This window comes from Terrapene carolina, unplaced genomic scaffold (assembly GCF_002925995.2).
Source record: "Terrapene carolina triunguis isolate 2854851 unplaced genomic scaffold, T_m_triunguis-2.0 Scaffold23, whole genome shotgun sequence".
Classification (NCBI taxonomy): Eukaryota; Metazoa; Chordata; order Testudines; family Emydidae; genus Terrapene; species Terrapene triunguis.
Window position 1 is genome coordinate 1,692,652 of NW_020664374.1, and position 19,196 is coordinate 1,711,847.

General features: G+C 41.0%; 1 protein-coding gene across 1 annotated transcript in view; it reads left to right on the top strand.

Annotated features, from left to right (window-relative positions):
- The window catches only part of LOC112109713 (gamma-aminobutyric acid receptor subunit gamma-3), a 514,545-nt gene that overhangs the window by 428,469 nt on the left and 66,880 nt on the right, over positions 1 to 19,196 (top strand). Inside the window, exon 6 of the mRNA XM_026648999.1 lies at positions 9,147 to 9,284. Within this exon, the coding sequence (XP_026504784.1) occupies positions 9,147 to 9,284 (138 nt within the window). The remainder of the gene's footprint in view (positions 1 to 9,146; positions 9,285 to 19,196) is intronic.

The following is a 19,196-nucleotide window of genomic DNA, read 5'->3' on the forward strand; positions in this document are numbered from 1 at the left end:
CCCCCCCCCCCGCACCTCCTGCCGCCCCAGCCCTGGGCTCTTCCCCCGCCCCGCCCCTCCCGCCGCCCCAGCCCTGGGCTCTCCCGCAAAGAAAGAATTGGGTGGACTAAATGGACAGTGCCCTTGTCTATCTGAAGCCTAGCAAGGGAGGTACGTGGATCCCACTAGAATTTAAAATGAAAAGTAAGGGAGGGGAGGCTCTACTGGACCTGGGCAGCTTTAGATACAGTACCAGGCACGTAGGAGGATTTCCACTTCTGAGCCATGGAAGCAGAAATTGACTTTTCTTTTCCAGATTTGAACACCCTCAAAATTAAGGAGTGCTCAAGCTCAATTTGGGAGCTGTTACTTCATTTCTCCCAAATCAAATATACTGATCCACTGTAACTTGCTGTAGAAAAAGTAGAATAAATTGAGCAAGAAATGCTTCCCAGTGGTTATTAGGACTGGAATTGCTATTTTCAACAGCCATTGGTTTTTTTGGTTTTTTTTGGGGTTTTTTTTTAGTTTTATTTGTTTAAAAGGAAGACAGTGATATTGCATTGGCAAATTCTCCATAGAAACAAAGAATGGAACAAAAGAATAATAAAGGCACCTCAACTTTTCCTCATTTATGTAGGACAGTCTTATAATATGCATCCAAATATCCTCCAATCACACAAGCTGAAAATTGTTCCACTTCACTGCAGTTCTGTAACCATATGGGAACCAATCCTGTCTGTGTTCTGTGCACATCCAAAATTCCTGCTGAATGACCCGCCCTGGGAGCGAATTACCAGTGACCCAGGGCTGCGGCAGAAGGAGGGTGCAGTTGTGGGGGGGGGGGAGAGAGCTCAGGGCTGGGGTGGGGGCAGCCAAAACATTTTTTGCTTGGGGCAGCAAAAAACCTAGAGACGGCCCTGCAAATATGGCAAAGGTGTATTCAGTAGTTAGTAATGTTTACTTTACTATTAGAATTAAAGATGACTGTACACACTCTAAAATATTTTTGGAATCACATGCACAAAATAAAGCATTTACATGGCATTTGTATGAATTAGATTAGCAGACAGTTGTGTGTTTGGAAAAAGTAATCATGAAGGCATCAGGGACAAACGTGTCTTTGGGCTCTTAAATAAATATCTGATCTTGCCATTAGAACATGACCAGACTTCAAAGAAAACTTTATCAACTGCACATAATTCTGAACTTATACAAAGACTGGCAATCAAGATGTCATAAAATGACTTTAAGGCATTTAAGTCTCATTCCTTCTGGGGCAAGGTTTTATCACAGAATAGTAAACCATCCCAAATAAAAAAGATTCTAAATCATTGAGTGGTGTGAGGAAATTGAATAAGGAAAAGTTATTTACTTGTTCTCATAATATAAGAACTAGGGGCCACCAAATGAAATTAATGGGCAGCAGGTTTAAAACAAATAAAAGGAAGTTCTTCTTCACACAGTGCAGTCAACCTGTGGAACTCCTTGCCTGAGGAGGTTGTGAAGGCTAGGACTATAACAGGGTTTAAAAGAGAACTAGATAAATTCATGGAGGTTAAGTCCATAAATGGCTATTAGCCAGGATGAGTAAGGAATGGTGTCCCTAGCCTCTGTTTGTCAGAGAGTGGAGATGGATGGCAGGAGAGAGATCACTTGATTATTACCTGTTAGGTTCACACCCTCTGGGACACCTGGCATTGGTCACTGTCGGTAGACAGGATACTGGGCTGAATGGACCTTTGGTCTGACCCAGTATGGCCATTCTTATGTTCTTAAATACACATGCCACTGATTGCTCAGCATGGATGGCTGAATGCCACAAAGGCAAGAAGATCGGCTAATTCATTGCCATCTGTTGCACTGGAGAAGTGGAAGGAGTTGCAATGTCACAAGAAAAATAGACTGGTCTTTCTTATATCCTTTGCCCAGATAATTCTAGGAAGTCATGGGTCGTGCCGCAGCCAAAGAACAAGTGGAATTTCAATTCCAGTGCTCCGTTAAGTAAAAGAGCATATAGGCCAAATCATTAGATGGAGGGCTATTGAAATTGTAGAGCCCAATTACTGGTGTATACTTTTGATTCCAATGCTTAATCAAATTGGAAAATTCTGCCTATTTGATTACCTGAATCTCAATGAAAGATCAGGCTAGAGAGAGAAATGTGTCCTATCCCACACTGGATGACATCTTCCCAAGTAGCTCCCCAAGTATTTACTCTTTTAGATGCCACAGATGTTTTGGGGCAAATTCCACTACAGCCAAAGAGTGTCAAGTTAACCACAATTTTCACTCCATTTATACAGTAGTCTCACCACAGACCTCTTTCTGGCATTACTAGTGCATCTGAGATCTTTCACAGGAAAATGGCAGAACTACTGAAGCACCTGGAAAAGCTAGACATTTATACAGATAAACTAATACTTTGTGTACATGGCTGTACTGAAGAGGAACCTGATTTAAAAAACCTGTGTAGTGTCTTTTGAAAACATAAAGTCTAAAAGTCTGATGCTGTACAAAGTGAAAGAGCTTGTTGGGCTGGAAACAACTAGATATTTTTGGGACCTCATATAATGAATAATATAAAGTCCCAAATGCTGAGAAAGTAAGAAACCATTAAGTATTTGCAACCTTCTGAATCCATTCTGAAATGGAAAGAAATCCTAAGTACGATTCACTATCTAGGTAGATGTGTGGTCAACCTGTCAGAAAATGATACCCTCTGAGTGAAGTGAAAAGTGAAAGCACCTAGCATTGGTGCAGAACATAAGAGCAGTCATTCAATAGAGTGAAACAACTTCTGTCTGAGTCATAAGTGTTTATCTTCTTTGATGTAAGTAAGCCAACCATTCTCAGAGCAGATGCCTGTGACTCTGGATTAAGGTACGTTTTATTGCAAGGGCATGTTGGTCAACAGTGTGCTCTTGTTGCCAAGAAGGCTAATGGCATTTTGGGCTGTATAAGTAGGGGCATAACCAGCAGATCGAGGAACGTGATCGTTCCCCTTTATGCGACATTGGTGAGGCCTCATCTGGAGTACTGTGTCCAGTTTTGGGCCCCACACTACAAGAAGGATGTGGAAATAATGGAAAGAGTCCAACGGAGGGCAACAAAAATGATTAGGGGTCTGGAGCACATGACTTATGAGGAGAGGCTGAGGGAACTGGGATTGTTTAGTCTCCAGAAGAGAAGAATGAGGGGGGATTTGATAGCTGCTTTCAACTACCTCAGGGGGGTTCCAAAGAGGATGGAGCTCAGCTGTTCTCATTTGTGGCAGATGACAGAACAAGGAGCAATGGTGTCAAGGCTGTATCCCCACTTTGAACCTTAGGGTACAAGAGTGGGGGCCTGCATGAGGACTCCTAAGCTTATCTACCAGCTTAGCTTTGGTCCGCTGCCACCATCACAAGAATCCCCTCCCTGGGAAGCCTTGAGAAACCTTTCACCAATTCCCTGGTGAACACAGATCCAAACCCCCTTGGATCTTAAAACAAGGAGAAATTAACCATCCCCCCTCCTTCCTCCCACCAACTCCTGGTGAATACAGATCCAAACCCCCTTGGATCTTAAAACAAGGAGAAATCAATCTGGTTCTTAAAAAAGAAGGCTTTTAATTAAAGAAAAAGGTAAAAATCATCTCTGTAAAATCAGTATGGAAAATACTTTACAGGGTAATCAAACTTAAAGAGCTCAGAGGACCCCCCTCTGTCTTAGGTTCAAAGTACAGCAAAACAAAGATAAACACTCTGGTAAAAGGTACATTTACAAGTTGAGAAAACAAAGTAAATCTAAGACGCCTTGCCTGTCTTTTTACTTACAAGTTTGAAATAGGAGAGACTTGTTTAGAAAGATGGGGAGAACCTGGATTGATGTCTGGTCCCTCTCAGTCCCAAGAGCGAACCACCCCTTAAACAAAGGACACACACAAAAGCCTTCCCCCCCCCAAGATTTGAAAGTATCTTGCCCCCTTATTGGTCCTTCGGGTCAGGTGTCAGCCAGGTTACCCGAGCTTCTTAACCCTTTACAGGTAAAAGGATTTGGAGTCTCTGGCCAGGAGGGATTCCATAGCACAGTACACAGGAGAGCTGCCACCCTTCCCTTTATAGTTATGACAAATGGTCTCAAGTTGCAGTGCGGGAGGTCTAGGTTGGATATTAGGAAACACTATTTCACTAGGAGGGTGGTGAAGCACTGGAATGCGTTACCTAGGGAGGTGGTGGAATCTCCATCCTTGGAGGTTTTTAAGGCCCGGCTTGACAAAGCCCTGGCTGGGATGATTTAGTTGGGAATTGGTCCTGCTTTGAGCAGGGGGTTGGACTAGATGACCTCCTGAGGTCCCTTCCAACCCTGATATTCTATGATTCTATGATTCTATGGTCAACTGAATTCTGGTGCATATGGTTCCAGGACAATGACTGACGCTGAGACTTGTTATGTTCAGATTGACATTCTTTCACTGCAGTAAAAGCATCTGGAAATTCACAAAATACTGGAGGACTAGATTCTCTTAAACTACTGACTGACCACAGACTGCTCAGGCCACTGACAAATAACTATGAGCTGAATCATGTTTGAACTAGTCATTTTTTGAATGTGGCTGAAGGAATAATGAAGAATTCTCCCATAGACGTCTCAGAAATCATACATGACCTATTTTCAGATTACAAAATCTGAGTATTTTATGTGAAGCTTGTTTCGGGGTAGCACTTTGCCCTCAGTATTTGTGCTAACTGGTGCTGAACTATGGATGTAGCAAGGATTCTGATGGGGTGAGTGATAATCTCATTTCCCCCACATCTCCACTCCTAAAGGGCAAGATCAGGACCAAGAAGCAGTGGCAGACTTCAGTAAGGTATTGCTCTTACTTTCAAGTGAAGCAGTGAGCCTATCATCCCAAATCAGTGAGAGAGCACATCAGCCCTTAGAGTATCTAGGATGCTATTTGATACTTCCTTTATGAATTGTGAGGACATGAGGAAGAGTCCCCCCCACCCCAAATAATGTCAGTCTGAGAAGCTATTTAAGGTAAAGACGGGAGCAACTTCATTTCAATTAGAAGCGTACACAGAGCAAATTCCAGACATGCACTTAGTCAATTAGGAGGGGGTATTTAAAGCTTCACAGGATCTCTACTGCTTAAATATGTTGCATGGATCCAATGCCATAATCTGCCTGGCAACAAATTACCTCTAAATCCCCCACAGATCATTGCAGTATGAATTATCATCTTTTCATTAGAATTCTTCTGCTAAAATTGAATGGGGAACTCAGTTGTGCAAACATTGATAGAGAATATAGGAACATTGCATTCTAAATTAACGTACCATAACTCCTCACTTAATGTTGTAGTTAGGGTGACCAGATCTCCTGATTTTATAGGGACAGTCCCGATTTTTGGGTCTTTTTCTTATATAGGCTCCTATTACCCCCCACCCCTTGTCCCAATTTTTCACATTTGCTGTCTGGTCACCCTAGTTGTAGGTATGTTCCTGAAAAATGCAACTTTAAGTGAAACGATGTTAAGCGAATCCAATTTCCCCATAAGAATTAATGTAAATAGAGAGGGGTTAGGTTCCAGGGAATTTTTTTTTTTTTGCCAGACAAAAGGCATTATATACATTTTAAACACGAAATTTAATACAGGTATGAGTTTTAAACAATTTTAAAGAAACAATTTAATACTACAATCATCACTGCTGAGTATGAAGCTTGGTTGAGGTGGTGGAGTCAGCGAGTGGAAGAGAATGGATTGTCTGGCTGCTCCTCTTGCTGTTCTTGCAAGTATAGGCACTGATTTTGTCAGGGGCAGGGGACTCAACCCTCGGCCCATCCACTCCACCCCTTCCCCCACCTCTTCTCTCTTTACTTTGCACACTGCGTCCTCACTCCTCCCCCCTCCCTCCCCTCCCTTCTGAATACTGCAAGCCAGCTGATTGCCGCTGGCAGGAGGCAGGAGAGGGAGGGGGGAGGCGCGCTGAGTCTTCGCTCTTCCCCCCTTCCTCCTGCCCAGGGCAATCACCTGGCTTGCGGCGTTTAGGAGGGAGGGGGAAGGCGCTGATCCATGGGGTCTGCCGGCGGGCGGGAGGCACTGTGGGGAGGGGGGAGGGCGTAGGGAGGCTGCCAGGTGTGGAGAAAGCAGGCAGCCAAACAATGTAAGAGTGGAGCATTGCACAACTTTAAATGAGCATGTTCCCTAATTGATCAGCAACGTTAGAACAAAACAACGTTAACCAGGACGACTTTAAGTGAGGATTTACTGTAGTCATTTAGGAAAGATCAGAAGTGAAGGACTTTGGGGTATCTTTCTTTGCTGTATTGGGATGGAGGATAAATAAGGGAGTCTTTATAATAATGGAATAAACTTTTAGCAAGATCAAGAGAGGGATTATGCGAGAGCTTGTTCTTTTCAACACATATATCAGGGTGTAACAATGTTCATCAGAGAAAAGAAAAAATATATTGAAAAAAACAAAAATAACAGGAGTACTTGTGGCACCTTAGAGACTAACAAATTTATTAGAGCATAAGCTTTCGTGGGCTACAACCCACTTCTTCGGATGCATAACACGGCTGCTACTCTGAAACCTGAAAAAAACAAGTGGATTGTATTTAAATAGGTGGGATTTACTTTTCATTTTTCCCATTGTACAAGTTTATCTTTTGATGTACATCTACTTTAATAATTACCAGATGACTAACGGTTTATTAGGATATATATTAGAAAGCACGATATACTGGAGTGACTAACGGTTTATTAGGATATATATTAGAAAGCACGATATACATAGATTTCAAGGCCAGAACAGACCATTGTGATAATCAGGATAGGAGTTAAACACTAGAAAATCACTGGGATCCACAAAGCCCGGGTTAGGCGCCTAGGCTCCCATACAATGAATGGGGAGAGATAGGCACCTTAGACTGCGATTCACAAAAACCAGTATGCTAGGCAGGCAGCTGCTAAGCTAGCCAATGGGAGATGCCAACCGACCAGAGGGGTGTGTGCTTAACCCTCTCTTGGTTAAGTGCCTATGATGTTTTATCAGGAAGTCAAGAGGAAGACGACAACCTCCCTCAGAGTTTTAGCTCAAAGATTAGAATACTCACCTGGGATATGGGGGACTTCCAATTCAACTCCCCCCTCCACCTGAAGGGGAGAAAGGATTTGAACTTGACTCTGCCACCGCTCAGGTAAGTGTCCTAACCACTGGGCTTTGGGGGTATTCTGATATGAGGGCTCCTTCAGTCTCTCCTGTTGAAGCTGTTGCACTCTGGATAAATAATGAAAGAGCAACTGGAGCAGGTGGACTGGATCCTGGGTCTCCCAAATTCCAGGTGGGTTCCCTAACTACCAACCTATAGAGTAATTTTCATGCTTGAGCTCTCTCTCTCACTCGCTCATTCTCCAGCCCAAATGATGCTTCAAGTAGTTATCCAGAGTGCAACAACTTCAACCGGAGAGATTACAAAGGACCCCACATCAGAATATCTCAGAGCCCTATGGTGAGGACACTCACCTGAGAAGTGACAGATCCTAATTCAAATCTCTTCTTTCCCCTCAAGCAGAGGTGGGACTTGAACTGGGGGTCTTCCCACATCCCAGGTGAGCACTCTAACCCGTGGGCTGAAAGTTATGAGGAAAGTCCTCTCCCACTCCAAACTGTTTTGTTTTACTTTACTTCTTTTATTTGAACATAGATGCTGAGTGAGCTTAGCTTCCTACAGGGTCCGGGGGGTTGGGGGTTGTGCATTGCAGTGGTCCCAAAACTGGAACTTTGATGCCTAAAATAGGAATTTAGGTGCCTAACCCCTTTTGTGTACCTAGGCCGATAGACTTAACTAGTGAAGGCGTATTGTTCTTTTCTAGACATTCTTATTGTTATGGTTTATATGAATGAATTTCTGGAAGGTCTTTGCTCATTCAGATATAGAATTAAATATTCTGTAAATAAAGAAGGAAATGTAAATATTGGGCAGCCGAATTTAATAATTATTAATTATTATTGTAGTGGTAAAGAAGGCTTAGGGTATGTCTACACCCAGCCGGTAGTTCGGCGGCTGGCAATCGAAGTTCTGGGTTCGACTTATCGCGTCTTGTCTGGACGCGATAAGTCGAACCAGGAAGTGCTCGCCGTCGACTGCAGTACTCCAGCTAGACGAGAGGAGTACCGCGGAGTCGACGGGGGAGCCTGCCTGCCGCGTGTGGACCGAGGTAAGTTCGAACTAAGGTACTTCGAACTTCAGCTACGTTATTCACGTAGCTGAAGTTGCGTACCTTAGTTCGATTTGGGGGTTTAGTGTAGACCAAGCCTTAAGTCCTTTCAGCTGTATGGATCATGTGATGCATTACTGCATTTCCTGGCCTTTAGAACTAATATGGTTGAAAAAAAGCTCTGACAAAAGCTTTGCTTGGTTGCATTGTGCTTAATTCATTTTTGAAATATCATGGTATACACTGTTAATTTAAAAAACTTCTCGCATTCTGAAAGGTTATTTGTAAAACTAAACCACTATGGAGACTCTTTCACACTAAACTAATGTCATATATGACCAGGCTTCATTTAGTATAAACATCTGCATCACTGAAAGATCTGTTTGTTCTAGAGCTAATCAATTTTTTTTCCTCTGTGGAAAATCTCAACTTTTTTGTTTTAACTCACAAACATTTTTTGGCCAGAAACCTGCTGAAACCTGAAAAATGTTTGGCCAAATAATACCATTTCTTAATTTTCAGGCAAAACATTTCAGTCTTGGTGTTTTTCAATTAAAAATAATTTTAAAAATCTAGGAAAGCAGATATTTACCACAAAAAATATTTATTAGAAAACCCAATTTTCATTTAAAATTTTTCAACAGAAAGTTTTTGACCAGCCCTAATTTGTCCTTTCCCAACAACTTCCTCTGAACTTTTATTTCTATAGAAATATATAACCGGGTATGTGAATGAATTAATAAAGTCATCTTTTTCAATAAGCATATTGTTGCCAGGACTATTGGCTCTTCTTGTCTATGCCATAAAACTCTCCTCTGCTGAATTGTATCAATAAAGGAACTGGAACAGACCTCCCCCCCCCCCAAGAATTTTAACATTCTCAAATTGTCAAAAATCATAAATATATTTTCCAACATCTCTTTAAGAAAGGTAACACTTTTTTAAAAATTTACAGATGGCTATCCTAAAGAAGAAATGATTTACAGATGGAGGAAAAACTCAGTAGAGGCTGCAGACCAGAAATCTTGGAGACTCTATCAGTTTGACTTCATGGGACTCAGAAATACTTCAGAAATTGTGAAAACCTCTGCAGGTAGGAATTGAATGAATGCTCAGTTCTCAAGGTTAAGAAGTTCAATATATAGTTTTCTACACTCTGTGTATGACATGATCTCATTTCTGTGCTTTGAATCTGACAGGTTTCAGCAGTTAATCTACTACACTGCAATCTATTGTACATGTTTGACTTTAATTGTGTTTATGTTCTTACCAGTCAGGTTATTCTCATGGTAAACTAAGGGCTAATGCTTTCCACAAATATTAATTTCAGTGGGAACTTCAGATGTTCAGGACTCTAACTCTGTAGGTGTCTAACTTTAGGGACCCTACTTTGAAAATGTTGCCCATAAACTGCTAGAAAATATTGATTTTTAAAATGATCACCTATTTCAATTACAGTTGATATTTATGAACTCAGAATAAAATGATGAAGAATATACTATGTGCAGTGAGGAATGGACTGGGCATTTTTTGAAAGTTTGTTTTCATTTAAGTACACTTTGAATTCAGGGAATTACAGTGTTTACAAGTGTTCATTTGAAAAGTGCCAAAATCCAGACTTCAATCTAATTGACTGTTTGGATTTCTAACAAAACCCTTCTCTCTTCCTCTCCTCTCTTCATAGTATTACCAACCTAGAAATAATATTAACTTGCAGCTGCTGTTTACACTACATTTTAAGTTGCCACAATATGCTTATTCTGCAATTAGGTGTTATTAAATTATCCCTGCATTGAGACATATGTTTTGATCATTGATTTTTTTAAATAGCAAGCATCAAGAACATTGTTTATTATCGTAGCCCAGAGCATAGCGGTAGAGCTAATAAAATTAAACGTTTTCATAACAAGTTAATCTTTCATCCACTGTTTGAGTATTTTTCTTAATGTTTCAAAGGCATGGTACACCTCCAGCTGATGAATGCCTTTTTCCATTGACCTTATCAATTGATTTTAATTAAAACTTAATGGCCATTTTATTTCCACAGGAACCTTTTTCTGTCTAATAATAATAATAATTAATAATAAATGAACTATGCATTAAATGGCGTAGATTGCTAAAATTGTAAAGTGAAACGTAACACAATATAAACAATAGATGCAGCACTTGGTAGATTAAAAAACTCATAAAAGTCAATCACCATCCAAAGGTTATAGATGACACTGAAGTAAGCTACACATCAATACATGTGGCGAGTGGTGTTAGTAGCAGTCTGCTGCTTTAATATTAACCAATTATGAATTTTTAAAAAGCAGAATTTAAGTGCATCTATATTATTTATTGGGAAACACTGTGGATAAAGAGTAAAACACACTGATCTGTGGGCTTAATGTGGAAAATTTATGGCCCATCCTCTTGCATCAATAATGCATTCTCATGGCTGACAGACAGTTTTGTCACTGAAATGCAATTAACGTATTAGTAAGTCTTTTGGGTATATGGCCTGGCTAAGGAGAGTGTTAACAAATGGAGCAAACATAAAAGTTTGTTCTGCTTCTGAATAATGAATATGGATGTGTAAGTTCTTCAGGCAAGTTAACTGTGATCTGGATGTTGGTAGATCAAGGTCAAGCCCAGGATACATTTTGGTTCCAATATCTGTGACAGGAGGCATGAAACTAATTAGGAGAGATGGTGAGAAAGCTAGAGATAGTGTGAGTGACCTGCCACTTCTATTCTGTGCTCACCAGGAGTCATGCCAGCTTGACAGTTTTCATCAAGAAATCTCGTTAAATGCACAGAACAGCCCCATCTGAAATATGAAGCTGCTGGCGGTATCCGAATAAATACACGTACCCGCTCTATTTAAACAAGTCAGAAGCCAGCTTCACATAGTCATTTAAGATCACAAATAATGAGGTAACTGGGCAAATTCCTTTTTTATACGCCTCTTCATAGACTCCAAGTTATAATTTAAAGAAGCGGCCGAGCTGGCGTTACTTTTTTACCCCATTACCCTTGCTACTTCTCAGTCATGCTTCTAAGCAAAAATCAACCTCTGGAGTCAATTTCTTTTCTGCCATTAGATATGTACTGTAGGCCAATTTTTCATGCACCAGCACTGTCATAGGATATACTGATCTAACATTTGGATGTTCAGATGGGCACTTAAAATGAGCACTGATGCACTAAATACTGATTTGAGCTTCCAAATGTGGGATTTGCATACCATAGTGAGGTACCAACATTTGAAAATTGTGCTGATCAAACCTATCTATCCAGATTCTTATATGGCCTTCGTGGGCATGATAGCTTAAAACCTGGTGTTTATGTGAAATTTTTAAAATGTCAATCTGAAGTAGAGGGAGTTCCTTATAAAACACTGAGGGGTGCCTGGAAGAGAGGTTTTCTCTATTCAGATATTCATTGAGTGGATCAGTATTACTGGCTTTTCAGTACAGTATTTGAAAATAAGAATATAAGAATGGTCCATCTAGCTCAGTCTCCTGTCTTCCAACAGTGGCCAATGCCAGGTACTTCAAGCGGAATGAACAGAACAGGGCAATTATCAAGTGATCCATCCCCCATCGTCCAGTCCCAGCATCTGGCAGTCAGGGGCTAGGGGCACCCAGAGCATGGGGTTGCATCCCTGACCATCTTGGCTAATAGCCATTGATGGACCTATCCTCCATGAACTTACCTAATTCTTTTCTGAACACAGTTATAGTTTTGGCCTTCACAGCATCCCTTAGCAATGAGTTATTTGGGTTATCGGGTGATTTGTATCACTAGATGATGCAACCTTTCAGTATGATGTATTCCACAAATTAGTCAAAAATTCCTACAAATTCCCAAAGGCCCTAATGTTCTGCAAGATATTGTTGTCATCAAAATTAAACAGATCACCATTTAGGCTGTAGATGGGCCCAAAGGAAAAAAAATATAATCATTACCAACTAAATAATAGAATATAAAGCAAATTACTGAATTAAGATACAGAAAAGTTACAATATGCTAGAGATTTGGGGCAATCATATCAGGGAAGAGGGAGATGATAGTTCCTCAGCTGTAAGCTCTTTGGGGCAGGGACCATCTTTTTGTTCTGTGTTTGTACAGCACCTAGCATAATGGGGCCCTGGCCCATGACTTGGGCTTCTAGGTGCTATAGTAAATATACATAAACAATAATAATAATGACTTTGGGCCATCATGATAGCAGAAACTATTGCCAAACCGGTGGTTTTTTTTTTTTTTTTTTTAAAAGAGCACCAAAAATTGCAAGGGGGCTATAGAAATGAATTTACAAGTAACAAAATGAAATGTATATAGGCCAGTGATTCAGCTGGTGTCATTAGGCAGAGAGACCAGCTGAGTATCTCACTCATTAATTTTGGCTCACAGATGGATGAGGAGGGGAGGTGCTGGGAGTCTACAGATATATGAAGCATGTGAAAACCAAATCTCTGAACTTGCCTGAGGTGAACTCTCTCTGTAGAGGTCCAATGAAGTCTGCTGGACACTGTAAGGGTCCCACCAGCCCTGATCTTTTTGCAAGATCAGGACCCATGGAAAGAACAGAATTATGGAGGGTGATACACAGAGTACAATTAAGAACAATGGGATGAAATTCAGAAAAGAAAAACAGTCTGAATATCAGGAAAAAATGATATTCTGTTCCTCCCCAGGAAAATTGTGAAAACCTCCAACGCATGGGACATTTAAAACTAAATTAGACAAAGTATTAGAAAGTATACTGTAGGAAACAGTCCTGCATTCCCAAGAGATGGACTCACTAGCCTAATGTCTTTTTCAGTTCTAATGTTTGTTTCTGACATTTTATGATACAGTTACTTCCTTCCAGAATTGTATGTGTAATGTGAGACCTTTGTCAGTATCACCGGTATACCTCTCTGCGTCTCTCTATATTCTCTTCTGCAAACTTGCAGCATGAGTGCTGATAGTCTGTACAGGAACATATTGCCATGGTGGCCAATATGTGTATAACCCGTTCCCTGTAATATAATTTAGCTCATCAAGTGACCACTTCATGAGCTTAGCAGAGCCCAGAGACAACATTCCATTAAACCTTTCTCTTTTAGAGAGTTACATACATTTTGTGTAATTGTAGACATGGTCTTGGTAACAAGATGGTTGCTACAAGGACTTCACAGTTCCTAGAATCTAAACAAGATAACAACAACAACAACAACAAATCAATGCCCCAAATCATCAAAGGCTTAAAGCACAGCCCCGGTGGTGTGCACTCAGGGGGAAGAGTAATCTGGGGTTTAATGACCTTTGCGGGCCAAAGAAGATTTGTATCTCTATAAATAGAGGTGGTCCTAGGCAGCCAAGTGAAAAACGTTTTCAGTACCTCCCACCCCTGCACCAGCTGAGCAAAAAACACACCAAACATGAACCCTGGACAATCAGCAGAGCAAAAAAAGGGCAGCCAATTAGAAGGGAGCAAAAAAACAACAACCCCAAAACCATGAAAAGTACGGTCCTCTCTGGAAGTTGGCATGTAGGGCAAGCACTCTGCCCAGCCATCTCTAGAACCGGCCGTGAGTATAAGGCCATCAGGAGAGAGATTAAGCTAGTTAAAAATAGCACGAATACTATTTAGCCCTCTAGGACTGGGCTGTGGGAAAGGGAGACTACACATGAGAAAAAAAATCTTCTGTACTTTCATATCAGGGTAACCTTGTTGCAGTGCGGTTTGTGTAATCCTTAAACCCAGGCTCAGAGTGCTGGCTGTGAATTGTTCACTTAAGTGTTAGCTTTTAGAGTATCAGCATTTAAAAACACAGTGGGGCAAAAGGAAAGCAGAGGTCTGAAGAGGAAGAGGAAGCTGTGGGGGAGCTGTTGCTGAGGGATCCTGGTTGCCGCTGTAGTGTTGTTCTTCATTGCTCCCTAGTCTACTCTCCTTCACTTCAAGGTCTACATCCTTTTTCTCCACTCAGGGTTTTATAACATTAATTCAACCCAAATATAGAGAGAGATTGGCTCCTTGACACCACATAAATCATATTTGCACTCACTTAAGGCCCTTTTAATCTGCCAAACTTGTGCAGTGTAAATGAGAACTGGGCTCATTAACTAGCAATACAAAGAGCATAGTAATGCTCCAAACCAAAACTTTGTTAACTAATCATTAAAACCAAGAGGTCCTGCTCAGAGCAACATGTACTTTTGCACTCATTATAAAAAAATCCCCAAACATTACAAAACATTGCAATCACCAGCCAAGGTTATAAGTACACAAATTCATGTCTTTTAAAATAATGTGTGGTATTTGTATGTATTTGGGGGGGCAACTCATAACCTTAGCTGTTATTTTTATTTGGGAATATAGACACACATACACAAAGACACGTTTTGTAGTTCTGTGCTAATTGCTGTCAGTAAAATGTTATTCTGTTTTAGGGAACAAAGATATTAATAACTATGAAAAGGCACATTTTCTAAAAAAGTCCTGAAATGCATTTGTGCTTATTTACGACTATTGTATTCAAATATTTGCATGGCAGAGAAATTGGCTGGCAATATAAATATTAAAATAGCTTAAATTATACAAGCATGGAAATTCAATAAGTAAAACTATTCTGTTAAATTTCTACGTTCTCTTAGCTGCCTTATTCAAGCTGCACTACAGGGTGTGCTGTCTCTTTAGAACGCCAGTGAAGGGAAATTTTTGTGTTAAGAAGATTAATGTCTGCTTGGGATTTGGAAACAACATAGCCCTAGATGTTGTCTGCAAACAGATTGCCAGCCCAGACCTGAGGGAGTGGGCCATTGTGATAGTGTGGAATTTGTAGCGAGCTTACTCCACAGAACTGAAGGCATTTTAGAGCCAGTTAAATCACACGTGTAAGGCATGACTGTGTTCAGGTTCGCATGCAGTGTTGTTGTAGCAGTGTTGTCGCCAGGATTTGCAGGTATATGTGTGGCAGCCTGTATGCTAGGTACTTCCCATCCACAACTACAAAGTCTTGCATTGAAGAAAAGAGCTTGTGTTATTAGTGAAAGAAAAACATGGTTCAAGACCCTACAGTTTGTCACTATAGCCCAGGGGTTCTCAAACTGGGGGTCGGGACCCCTCAGGGGGTCAAGAGTTTATTACATGGGGGTTGTGAGTTGTCAGCCTCCAACCCAAACCCGCTTTGCCTCCAGCATGTATAATGGTGTTAAATATATAAAAAAGTGATTTTTAATTTATAAGGGGGGGTCACACTCAGAGGCTTGCTATGTGAAAGGGGTCACCAGTACGAAAGTTTGAGAACCACTGCATAGATATTTTTAATTGTCTTTTTTGCCACACCCACTCCAAAGCTAGGTGCCAGCTCTAAAGACATTTACTTAATGACTATTCATGAAGCTCAATTGTTTATTAAATGTCAGTGACATTTTCAAAGCACTGGTGGCTCCCAACTGCGTCCTGATGGCACATCAAAGAGTGCTTGTCACATGAGTGCTCTTTACAGGACAAGCGCGGTGGGGTGTGTTCTCTCTTTTAATTGCCTGACTTGAAAAGATCCAGCACGGGTACATCAGCAAAACATTCCATGGGGTTAACCTCTAATAACGTGATCATTTGAGGCAGAAAAATGGGGTCTCAAAAATGTTTCATATCATCCGAAAACAGCACCTGTTTCTAACAGTTTTACCCTATGCAGGAGCCCAGTCTATTTCAGACAGGGCATATTGAAACCCTAAACCCTTTAGCATTAAAATGAAATTGCTGGGAAAACTTTGGTTTCAGGACATCCGAGCCAGATTCTGGTCCATGGGATTGCATACACAGAGAGTGTCTTCCCCTCACAGATCTCATGTTCCTACATGGAAGGTATTCTGTGACCTCGTACTCCTCAATACCTGGTCTCTGCAGAGGGCCCTCCATTTGGTCAGGGATCCATAGGAGGGGAAGGGCAGTCAGTGGGAGTTGGAGGGTACAACAGCATTATATTGGCTTCCTAATATCCATGTGTGGCATCCAATGACCTGTATCTCCTCCAGTGAGTCTAGAGTAATTGACCTTCAGCTTCCTCTGGTATCTAGCACCTGCTAATAGGGTGGGGTGCACCAGGAGAATCTAGCCCTCCTATTAAACCCACTAAGAATGATTTTGATTATAGAGAAACTTTACTTATTTCACTCTAAGCTGGTTGCTATGATTTTTATCCTGACAGTGTTTCTTTACTGAGTTTGTATATCGCTTTAGATGAGAAAATATGCTATTTAGACTTTAAGGCCAGAAGGGATCATCGGGATCATCTAGTCTGACCTCCTGCATATTGCAGGCCACAGAACTTCACCCACTCCTGAAATAGACCCCTAACCTCTGGCTGAGTTACTGGAGTCCTCAAATCATGGTTTAAAGATTTCAAATTACAGAGAATTCATCATTTACACTAGTTTAAACCTGCAAGTAACCCATACCCCGTGCTGCAGAGGAAGGTGAAAAAAAACCCAGGGTTTCTGCCAATCTATCATGGGGGAACATTCCTTCCTGACCCCAAATATGGTCATCAGTTAGATCCTGAGCATGTGGGCAAGACCCACCAGGCAGATACCTGGGAAAGAATTCTCCGTAGTACCTCAGAGACCTCCCCATCTAGTGTCTAGCAGTTGGGGATTTTTGCTCCTGGCAGTCGCTGATGGGCCACATGCCATTATAGACAGTCCTGTCATACCATCCCCTCCATGAACTTATTAACCTCAGTCTTGAAGCCAATTAGGTTTTTTGCCCTCACTGCTCCTCTTGGAAGGCTGTTCCAGAACTGCACTCCTCCACACTGGCGCTTAACTTAAATAACTGTTCACCTTCCCTGGTATTTATCCCTCTGATGTGTTTATAGAGAGCAATCGTATCTCCTCTCAGCCTTCTTTAGGTTAGGTTAAACAAGCCAAGCTCTTTGAGTCTCCTCTCATAAGGTAAGTTTTCCATTCTTTGGATCCTCCTAGTAGCCCTTCTCTGCACCTGTTCCAGTTTGAAATCATCCTTCTTAAACATGGGAGACCAGAATTGCACAGTGTTCCAGATGAAGTCTTACCAGTGCCTTGTATAATGGTACTAACACTTCCCCATCTCTACTGGAAATATCTCACCTGATGCATCCCAGGAATGCCTCAGCCTTTTTCACAGCCACATCACATTGACGGTGCATAGTCATCCCGTGATCAACCAATACACCCACCCTCTTTTGTCTCTTCCAACTGATAAATTCCCCGCTTATAGCAAAAATTCTTGTTGTTAGTCCCTAAATGCATGACTTTGCACTATTGAATTTTATCTCATTACTATTACTCCAGTTTACAAGGTCATCCAGATCTTCTTGTATGATATTCCGATCCTACTCTGTATTGGCAATACCTCCCACCTTTGTGTCATTTTATTAGCACACTCCCACTTTTTGTGCCAAGGCCAGTAATAAAAATGTTAAATAAGATTAGTCCCAAGACAGATCCCTGAGGAACTCCACTAGTAACCTTCCTCCAGCCTCACAGTTCACCTTTCAGTATGACCCTTTATAGTCGCCCCTTTAACCAGTTTCTTATCCACTTTTCAATTCTCATATTAATCCCCATCTTCTCCAATTTAACTAATAAATTCCCATTTGGAACTGTATCAAATGCCTGGCTGAAATCCAGGTAGATTAGATCTACTGCATTTCCTTTGTCTTGAAAATCAGTTATCTTCCCAAAGAAGGAGATCAAGTTGGTCTGGCATGATCTACCTTTTGTAAAACCATGTTGTATTTTATCCGAATTACTGTTCACCTGTATGTCCTCAACTACTTTCTCTTTCAATACAATTGCCAAGACCTTGAATTTAATTGAGGTCAAACTAACAGACCTGCAGTTTCCTGGATCACTTTTTTCCCTTTCTTAAAAATAGGAAATATATTAGCAATTCTCCAGTCACAGGGTATGACCCCCAGAGTTTACAGGTTCATTAAAATCCTTGCTATTGGGCTTTCAATTTCATATGCCAGTTCTTTTAATATTCTTGGATGGAGATTACCTGAGCCCTTCCAATTTAGTCCAATTAAGCTCTACCTCCATATCCTCATTCCCATAGTCACTCTGCCAATACCTCTAAGATCTTCATTAGCCTTATTAAAACCTGAGGCAAAGTATTCGTTAGGTGTTGGGCCATACCTAGATTATCTTTAACCTCCACCCCATCCTCAGTGCTTAGCGATCACACATCTTCATGCATTGTTTTCCTCTTATTTATATGACTATAGAACCTTTTCCTTTTGGTTTTAATTCCCTTTGCAAGGTTCAACTCTGCTTGGCTTTTGGCAGTTCTCACTTTATCCCTACACTTTCTGACTTCCAAGAGGTAGTGTTCCTTGCTGATCCAACCCATTTTCCATTCCTTGTAGACTTTCTGCTTTCTCTTAATCACCTGTTTGAGATACTTGCTCATCCAGCTTAGTCTGCAACCCTTCTGTATGATTTCCTCCCTTGCTTGGGATGCAGGCTGCAGATAGCTTCTGGAACTTTGATTTAAAGTAATATCAAGCCTCTTCCACATTCAGATACTTGAGTTCTTTGGTTCAGTTCACTTCCCTAACTAGTTCCCTTAATTTCTTAAAGTTAGCTCTTTTGAAATCAAGGATCCGTTGCATATCTATTTGTGTTTATCCTTCCATTTAGTTTAAACTGAATTAACTCATGATCACTCGAACCAAGGTTATTCTCTACAACCAGTTCTTCTATGAGATCCTCACTACTCACCAATACCAAATCTAAAATGGCATCACCTCTTGTTCATTCAGCAACTATTTGGTGAAGAAATCTGTTAGCTACCACATCAAGGAAAATCTGGGCCCTACTGTTATTTGTAGCACTTGTCCTCCAATCTATATCTGGGAAGTTAAAGTCTCCCATAATCACACAATTCCCAGTAGTATTTATTTATTTAAAAACATTAAAGGGGTCTCTATCCATATTCAAACCAGATTCTGGTGGTCTGTAACACACCCCAAGCACTATA